The 9275-nt window shown below is 49.8% G+C and overlaps 1 protein-coding gene across 2 annotated transcripts in view; it reads left to right on the top strand.

The window, feature by feature from the left end:
* Positions 1-1100: 1100 nt before the first annotated feature.
* FSD2 (fibronectin type III and SPRY domain containing 2) overlaps positions 1101-9275 on the top strand; it is a 28927-nt gene continuing 20752 nt past the window's right edge. Inside the window, exons 1-4 of one of the 2 annotated variants that reach the window (XM_083475774.1) lie at positions 1101-1225; positions 2140-2385; positions 7368-7718; positions 8079-8174. In XM_083475774.1, coding sequence (XP_083331900.1) covers positions 7401-7718; positions 8079-8174 — 414 coding nt within the window. In that variant the 5' untranslated portion in view covers positions 1101-1225; positions 2140-2385; positions 7368-7400. The remainder of the gene's footprint in view (positions 1226-2139; positions 2386-7367; positions 7719-8078; positions 8175-9275) is intronic. The other variant, XM_083475775.1, reaches the window with a different exon arrangement.

Here is a 9275-nt window from a genome sequence, read left to right as displayed (position 1 = left end):
AGCAAGCCCATAGGAGATTCGTTTTGCGAAGCACCTCCAAAACGGAAAACTCTTCAAGACGAATGCTTCGCAAGACGGAAAACTCGCTAGACGAAAGAGTTTTCCATTTTGGAGGTGCTTCGCAAAACGAATTTCCTATGGGCTTGCTTTGCAAGACGACAATGTCTTGCGAGTTCCTGCTGGTTTTTTCCCCTCCCCCCCTTCCTTTTTCTAAGCCGCTAAGCCGCTCATCAGCTGATCCGATCAGCAGATAAGCCGCTAAAAGCCACTAATAGCGCTAATCCGCTAATCTGTCAATGGGCTTGCTTCGCAAGACGAAAAAACCGCTAGACGAAGAGAATCACAGAACGGATTCTTTTCGTCTTGCGAGGCACCACTGTATTTGTTCTTCCAGTGTAAGACAAACATCGACCCTCGTCAGTGCGGTCCTATGTATTTGTTATTCAACAGGATGTTTCTTTGAATTCAACAGAGCTTACTGTGTGTGTACCGGAATGCAGCCCAAAGTCTATATTTTTCTGTGCCTGCTTCCCTTCTCAGGTGTGTATAATAAGTTATTTTTGCTGTAAAGGCAACAGATTCTAAAGAATCAGTCATAATGACCACCATTAGATAATATGGATATTATTGCCGCTATGAATAGGTTGGTAACAATTTCGATGCCCTCCTTGTCCACATATCCTTTTAAATAATTTAACACAACTACCGTTGGATCTGTTTTGGCCATTTATACCTTGTCCTCTGATCTGCTTCTGATAAAATTGTCTCCCAGTCTAATTGATAGAACTACCAGTGAAGCCGACAACAAAATGTTGCAGTGTTCCTGTTCACTGCGCCAGCCAGCCAGCCAGCCACGCCTTCCTACACAGCATTTCCCCTCCGACTCAGTTTCCTTTCTGCCACCTCCGTCCCTCCACAAACAACCGGCCGACATTCTGTGACCGCTGCACAAACTCAGTAGAGGAACATCCCAGTCCCTGAGATTTCAGGGCCCAAATCTGAGGTCTAAAGGTGGTCCCTGGTGATGTCACAGAGGGGGCCAGGCCACGGTGATGTCATTAAGCATGACTGAGCCCTGGAGATGGAGGTTAATTGGGAAAGGGGAGGAGGGGAGGAGAGCCACCGCACCAGAGAGTCTGTGCTAGAATTTGCAGCTGGTTACTGCCAAGCAGGAGCCTGCAAGCTGCGTGTGCAATTCTTGTAATAATTTTGGCTTTTGTCAAAGGTACTCTCACCCACCTGGCGATTTGAGTTCTCCCCCTGCCACCTGGGGGATGTGGGTGGCGCTGTGGGTTAAACCACAGAGTCTAAGACTTGCCAATCAGAAGGTTGGCGGTTCGAATCCCCATGACGGGGTGAGCTCCCGTTGCTCCTGCCAACCTAGCAGTTGGAAAGCATGTCAAAGCGCAAGTAGATAAATAGGTACCGCTCTGGCGGGAAGGTAAACAGCATTTCTGTGCGCTGCTCTGGTTCACCAGAAGCGGCTTAGTCACGCCGGCCACATGACCCAGAAGCTGTACGCCAGCTTCCTCGGCCAATAAAGCGAGATGAGAGCCGCAACCCCAGAGTCGGCCACAACTGGACCTAATGGTCAGGGGTCCCTTTACCTTTACCTGCCACCTGGAGGGGCCATTGCCCTCACTACTGCCGCTGCATCCTCAGTGCTGTTGTTGTCTTGTGGCAGCAACACGGGTGCAGCCACAGGTGAGGGTGCAGTTGTGATGGCAGGGCCAGGTATGGTGCTAGGGGGAGGGAGTACAGATGGGGGCGGGGGGAGCTTTTGTGGCAGCAAAATGTCTCAGCCTGGCTCTGATTCCATCATTGCCTCTTTCCTGGCTTATGCGCAAACATCAAAGGTTATTCTATTTTCATTTACTTCTGTCTTTGAATTAAACTCAGTTTTGGGTAACGTTATGGGGCCTCTTAAATCTGCCATAACTTAGGCTCTGAGCATGTCTTCATCGGGTCCTGGCTGAAACTTTCCTGATGTGCAAATGTGATGGCATTTTGACTCGCTGAGCAACAGTATGCCTGAAAACTGGGAATACAGGGAATTAAACGGTGGAGGGATGTTGTGAATGGGTCCCAAGGGGGTTTCAAACTTTTCCCGGCAGCTTCTGACATTCTCCTCCGTGACAGTTTAGGATCTTCCCCTGCAACGAGAGCTGGTGGTGGTCTATATTTGTCGCTTTTGCTCATCGCTGCCGACATCCCTCTCAGAAAGAAGCGGCTGTCTCGTGTTACAGCAAAAAGTCTGCAGTCGCTCGTCTAGAAACCTGGCAGAGAATTGCCTTCGTATGAAAATCAAGACTTGTCAGGAGAGACAAATGTGAAGTTTACTGCTATCTGGGCACCAGAAGAAATTGTGGAATCTTTACACAGAAGGCAAGTTTCAGAACAGTGAGATTCTCCTTTTTTATTATGGTAGATTGAACTGGCGCAGCTGTTCAGTGTAGGAGCGATTGTTTAAAAATGGGTGCCTGAGTCTTGATTCTTATTTTCCATTTTCCTCCTTTTTCCTCCTTGTGCCCTTTCCCTTGTGCGTCTTTTATTTGTGCGTCACGACACTTTTTGCTTCAGCTTAATAAATGCTGCTCAATAAACTTAGACAAATGTGAGCAATTGGACTGCGGCATAAAAAGATAACGAGAGCATATTTCTGCATGCAGTAGTTTTGAAAGTGCATTCATGCTTTGTAAATTGAAATTACCGTATTTTTCGCACCATAGGACGCACTTTTTCCCTCCTAAAAAGCAAGGGAAAATGTGTGTGCGTCCTATGGAGCGAATGCAGGGGGGAGGCAGGCGGGAAGAGCCCTCAAGAGCTGCACACAAGCTTCGTGCGCTCTTGCGGGCTTTTCTCCAGGAGGGAGAAGGGACTGACTGGCCACATGAGTCCCTTCTCCCTCCTGGGGGAAAAGCCCCCAAGAGCGGCACCCTCTTTAAAGGCTGTGCGGCTCCTGCAGGCTTTTCTACAAGGTGGGGGAATCCCCCCACCTCCCAGAAAAGCCAGGAGAAGCCGCGCAGCCCCTTTAAAAAGCGTGCGGCTTCTGCGGGAGGTGGGGGAAGCTGCAGCGGATTCCCTCCTCCTGGGCTCCCTTTGAAGCAGCAATGTGGGAGGGGAGCAGCTTACACTCGTGTAAGCAGCTCCTCTCCCACTTTCCTTCTTCAAAGCAACTACGGAGGAGGGAAGGAAGGGGACCATGGATCCTCTGCTGGCAAATGCAGCAGATTCCCTCCTCCTGGGCTCCCTTTGAAGCAGCAATGTGGGAGGGGAGCAGCTTACACTCGTGTAAGCAGCTCCTCTCCCACTTTCCTTCTTCAAAGCAACTACGGAGGAGGGAAGGAAGGGGACCATGGATCCTCTGCTGGCAAATGCAGCAGATTCCCTCCTCCTGGGCTCCCTTTGAAGCAGCAAAGTGGGAGGGGAGCAGCTTACACTTGTGTAAGCAGCTCCTCTCCCACTTTCCTGCTTCAAAGTGGAGGGAATCCACTGCAGTTGCGAGCAGAGGATCCATGGCTCCGCTTCCTTCCCTCGAAGCAGGGTGTGGGGGTGCAGGAGGGAAAGAGGGCAGGAAATAGATGCCAGGCAGGAAGACACAACCACACTTTGACCACTGAAAGTCCACCCCAGCTTCCCCAGATTTCCACTGAGACGGCCAGGCTAATCTTGATGGCTATAAGTCAGGCTCAGCATTATTAACTGGACTTAGATAAGCCATGGTTCCCCTTCCTACCCTCCTCTGAGGCTCAGTTTAAAGCAGCAAAGCGGACAGGAGCCGCCCGCTTTGCTCCTTTAAATAGTTTAGTGCAACATTTGATTCAGAATATTTTTTCCCGTATTTTCCTCCTCTAAAAACTAGGTGCGCTCTATGATCAGGTGCGCCCTATGGAGCGAAAAATACGGTACATGTTTGTAAAAAAAACAACCCGTAACAAAATGTATGGCTTTGTAGTGTAAAGTTTATACTATCGTGAAATTCTCAAATTGGCCTGAATTGGATCCTTGGTCAGTAAGGCCACTGGAAGGCCACTTGTGGTAGAGGGTGAAAGGGCACAGCGACAAAACCCAGAGTTGACACCTTGTTGGGGGACAGAGTCCATGCCAGTCCTGGTGTACTGAGGCTCTGTTGCTCACTCCAGGCCTCTTTATAAGGTTATCGGGACTCTCCTCAGGCCAAACACCCTTTTGTTGTTTAGTCGTTTAGTTGTGTCCGACTCTTCATGACCCCATGGACCAGAGCACGCCAGGCACTTCTGTCTTCCACTGCCTCCTACAGTTTGGTCAAACTCATGTTAGTAGCTTCGAGAACACTATCCAACCATCTCGTCCTCTGTCGTCCCCTTCTCCTTGTGCCCTCCATCTTTCCCCCCATCAGGGTCTTTTCCAGGGAGTCTTCTCTTCTCATGAGGTGGCCAAAGTATTGGAGCCTCAGCTTCAGGATCTGTCCTTCCAGTGAGCACTCAGGGCTGATTTCCTTCAGAATGGAGAGGTTTGATCTCCTTGCAGTCCATGGGACTCTCAAGAGTCTCCTCCAGCACCATAATTCAAAAGCATCAATTCTTTGGTGATCAGCCTTCTTTATGGTCCAGCTCTCACTTCCATACATCACTACTGGGAAAACCATAGCTTTAACACCAAACACTCTACTGAGCCACATTTTCCATCAGTCCTGCTTCGCATCCTCTTTGAGTGTTCTTGTCTGGCTACTTGCATGATAGTGGTGGCGTAGGAAGTGGGGTGCAGTGGGTGGGGGACGCCCTGGGTGTCATCACTGAGGGCTGTGAACGTGGGGCCTGGGCCTGCAGTGCACCCGAGCCACACGCCTCTCCTGGGGAGTGACACAGTGGCTCAGGCACCGGCAGGCTCCACGCTGCCCGAAACGGCAACATGGGGCTTGCGGACTCTGTGGAAGTTCTGCGCAGCGTGTTCTGCCCCGGCTTGCCCCACCCCATGGGCTTCTTGCCCCACCCCCAGGGCATTTGTGCCGCCACGGGCGCCCAAGCAACTAGCTACGCCACTGCATGATAGACAAGAATGTGTTCAAATGAGGAAACAAGCCCATTGCGTGCCCTGTAGTTCCGCACTGATTAATAAACACACCATGAGTGTTTTGGATTATGGGCTTAAACAGGCCATGACTGTACAGTGGTACCTCTGCTTAAGTACTTAATTCGTTCCAGAGGTCTTCTTAACCTGAAACTGTTCTTAACCTGAAGCACCATTTTAGCTAATGGGGCCTCCCGCTGCCGCCGCGCCGCCGGAGCATAATTTCTGTTCTCATCCTGAAGCAAAGTTCTCAACCCAAGGTACTATTTCTGGGTTAGCAGAGTCTGTAACCTGAAGTGTATGTAACCTGAAGCGTATGTGTCAGGGGTTCAGGAGCAGAGGCGAGGGCAAGGGAGGAAACAGAGAGCGAGGGGGAGGAGTCCGAAGAAAAGATGAGTGACGACGACGACCCGAGATCTCCGAGCCTGTCCAGTGAATCAGAAGATTCACAGAAAGGAGCACCAGTGGCCAGAGCAAGGGGGGAGCTTAGGGGGACACCCCAGGAAGAAGGGTCCAGAGAGGGTTCAGAGGGCAGCAGTTGGAAATCGGGGCCAGCGTCACCAACAGAGCGCAGTGGGGAGGAAAGGCGCCAGGTATCGAGCTCTGGCAGCTCGCAGCAGGGGGGAGGGCATGAGTCAGGAGTGGCCACACCTCCATCGGAGAGCGAAGAAACGGTCAAGCGGAAAGTGGAAGGTTGGGCGCGCGCGCCAAGTTCAAATGCACCGGAAGGCGGCGCAGTGAGCAGCCCGGAAAGGGAGCCAGGTCCTAAAGCCCGACGCAAGGAGACAGGAGGGTCCGGGGGGTCAGCGTCAGAAGAGTCCAGGAAGGAAGAGACCACGGGGGGCAGAGGGACCCAGAGGAGAACGGTCAGGCGGAAAAGGTGGAGTAAGGCTAGGGTATTAAGTTGGTGTACAAGGGGCGGAGACTCAGACGGAGCTTCGCCGGTCTAGCTTATAAGACGTAGAGCTGCACGCAGCAGCCTGGAAATGGAAACTGTAACTCAATAAAGACTTTTATAAAGTGAACGCTGGCTAGCGTGATCCTCTGTGAGCTAGGATCGGAGAGCAGCTCTGACAGTATGTAACCCAAGGTACCACTGTATTGGTTACAGATGTGAGCGGTTTGGCTAGGCATTGGGTGAAACCAGGCTATATCTTGACTCCCGCCCGTCTGCAGGGAGTCAAACTAAGGGCAAACCACCAGAAGGGGGAACCCTTATGACTTACATCAAATAGGGGCAATCCGAGGGGTTCCCATTGGGGTAGTTGCATGGCCCTAGCCCACACCTGGGCTTCAGACAGAATCCACACCCCCGGATCCCTTTATCAGGATGCCCTTATCGAAGAGAGGCAGGCAGAGGCTACAACCCCCCCTCCCTTAAACAAAGGCTTTCCCAGTGCCCAACCTTACAAAGTTGTGACGATGGCTACAGGGCAGGCGAGAGCCAAATGGCAAGTGCCAATTCACCAAGTGGAAAAATTCCTACCCGGCCCCAACACCAAGGCGGCCGACATTTCTCCATAGCAAGGTCTTGACAAAGCAAAACTTAAAAAGAGGGTGGATGGGTAAGGAGATCTGGCGTGGAGGCGAGAGTGGGAAGCCCCCGGCCACGCCACGGTTTAAATTACCTGTGGTCATGCCCCCTGCTGGCACGGATTGGCTGGGCAGGGGTGACGTGGCGGGGGTTGGCACAAAGGGAGCGTCAATCTCCCGCCCCCTAGCCGGGTCACTATGAGGGCCCGGGAGAGGGGACCTGTACAAAGGCAAGGTTTTTTGTTGTTGCTCTGCCTACGTTTTCTTCTGGCCCTGCCCACCACTGGTCATTAGGCCCCCGAAACATTGCACAGAATGTCATGTGGCCCCCAGGCTAAGAACAACAACCAAAAATCCCTGATTTAAATCTTTAAGATACGCCAGGACTTTGGCTTTTTTGCTACACAAAAGTAACTCCTCCTGCCTATTAAAAGTGCCTATACAGTGGTACCTCAGGTTACAGACACTTCAGGTTACAAACTCCGCTAACCCAGAAATAGGACCTTGGGTTAAGAACTTTGCTTCAGGATTAGAACAGAAATCGTGCTCTGGTGGCGCAGCGGCAGCAGCAGGAGGCCCCATTAGCTAAAGTGGTACTGAAGGTTAAGAACAGTTTCAGGTGAAGAACGGACCTCCGGAACGAATTAAGTTCTTAACCTGAGGTACCACTGTATTTTGTTCTTCCTTTGTATCATTGTGGCTACGCAGCTCTTCCTCTGTCTGTTCTGAACATCTTGTGGCATTTTGTTCGTCACTGCTCATAACCCAAACAACTCTCTCTGCAGGATAGATTGGCATCCCGCCTTCTCACTCCTGCAATGGACACGGGATCCAAAGAGAATGAGGCAGAACCCCCCAGATTCTACCACTTGGAGCTTTATGACTCAGCTGATGACCTGGAGCTCTTTTCGGAAGAGCCCTTCCGGAGACGAGATCTGGGCTTGTGCGAAACCAGCAAGACTCAAGGTGCAGAGGAGCAAAGGTTGCCTTCCTTGGGCAACGCAAGAGAGAGCGACAAAGGGGAAGATACATACTGCATTACGTGCTGCGTCCCGATCAGAGCCGATGGTCAGCAGAGTGGCGACCACAGTGAGCACGAGGTCATTCCTCTTAGCAGCGTGGTGGAAATTGCAAAGGTGAGTGTTATGTACTGAAGTTCTCACCCTGGGCCAGCAGGGGGATAGTGTAGATAGTTCAGGTCCACATATGCAAATAAAGGATCAAAAGTGACGTTCAGTGACTGAATAGTTACAGAAAGTTGTTACAGTTATGTTGTACTGGAGCTCTATATAAGCAGGTTGGCTGAACCCTTCAGTCCAGTTCTGTTCTGGCCTGTGAATAAACAAGAGCTGTTTGAAGAATCGCTGTGTAGTCTGATATGTTCACCCACAACTTAACAATGAGGACAATGGAAAACCAGTCAATCCAGTCTGGAAGGAGGGGGTTTCTCTTTCCACAATAATCCAGTATGCTAAACGCTGTCGTTTCTTGAATAGGATGAGTTTCGGAAAAACGTATGCAGACTGGAAGATCAGATCACTCACCTGGAGAGCTTTTCTAGCCACTTGGAGGAAATTTTTATCACCATCGAGGTGAGACATCTTCATGCATTGGAAACCTCAAGAATGGGACCTCAATACTTGATTGTGGGGCTACCTTTGGGTTTTCCAAATGCTGTGGTTGGATGGTTGTTGGAGATAGACTATTGCCAGCACATAATTCTAGTACTCAAAGGTTGGCACTGGCTGCTCACATGCTACAAGACCGGGTTCAAGGTTCTTGTATTAAGTTAGTAATTTGGACCCAAGATACTTCAAGGATGACCTGATCCCTTACATCCCTGCTCAGTCACAGAGGTCTTCAGGGGAGTCACTGTTAGAAGTCTCCCATGGTGCGTATCCACTAGAAACCACAGGTTGAGGATTGTGGGCCGAATTTTATGGGACTCCTACCAGTTGAGATCAGACAAGCCCCATCCATACTGAACTCCTCCTTAAACTGCCAAACCATGTTAAAATACCTTCTTCTTTGGGGCTGAAATCTGCTCTCCTCCTTCTTCATCTTCAGGCAGGTAATGTTTGGGTTGTCTTTGTAAATACCCTTGAAGTTTTGCACCTCTGTTGGTTACTGAATTAATCTACAAAAATGCAAATGCAACATGCTGGCTAATAACTTCGTAAATATATAATCGGTATGATGTCATTCAAAATATACGAATAAGCCACTTCAAAATAATATATCATACAACACATCTCACAAAATATACAAGTAACTGCAAGTTGTTATATGTATCAGAGTCAAACAAAGGTTCAAACAATGAACACCAAACCATCTCTCAACGGAAGGCGTCTCACACAAGTCTCAAAGGAAAACATCTCTAAGCTATTCATTGGTTGTTTGAACCTTTATTTGACTCTGATACATATAACAATAATGTATAATTTACTAAGTTATTAGCCAGCATGTTGTGTTTGCCTTTTTGTAGATTGTCCCATTTTGCAATGCAGGGGTTTATGTTTGTTCAGGTTACTGAATTAAGACAGACCCATAAATGAACCGTTGCTGCGTAGTAGATAACAACAACCGACCCCTATAGAGAAACTGCCACTGATTCCAAGAGCAAAGCGCGCTTTGTGTTCATTCAGATTTCTCTCTTTTTAGTGTGGGGTGTCTGGCGGGAAATTTGTGCAGCT

Source organism: Podarcis liolepis (assembly GCF_965112155.1).
Source record: "Podarcis liolepis genome assembly, chromosome: 14".
NCBI classification, from domain to species: domain Eukaryota; kingdom Metazoa; phylum Chordata; class Lepidosauria; order Squamata; family Lacertidae; genus Podarcis; species Podarcis liolepis.
This window is presented reverse-complemented; position numbering and strand designations above follow the sequence as displayed.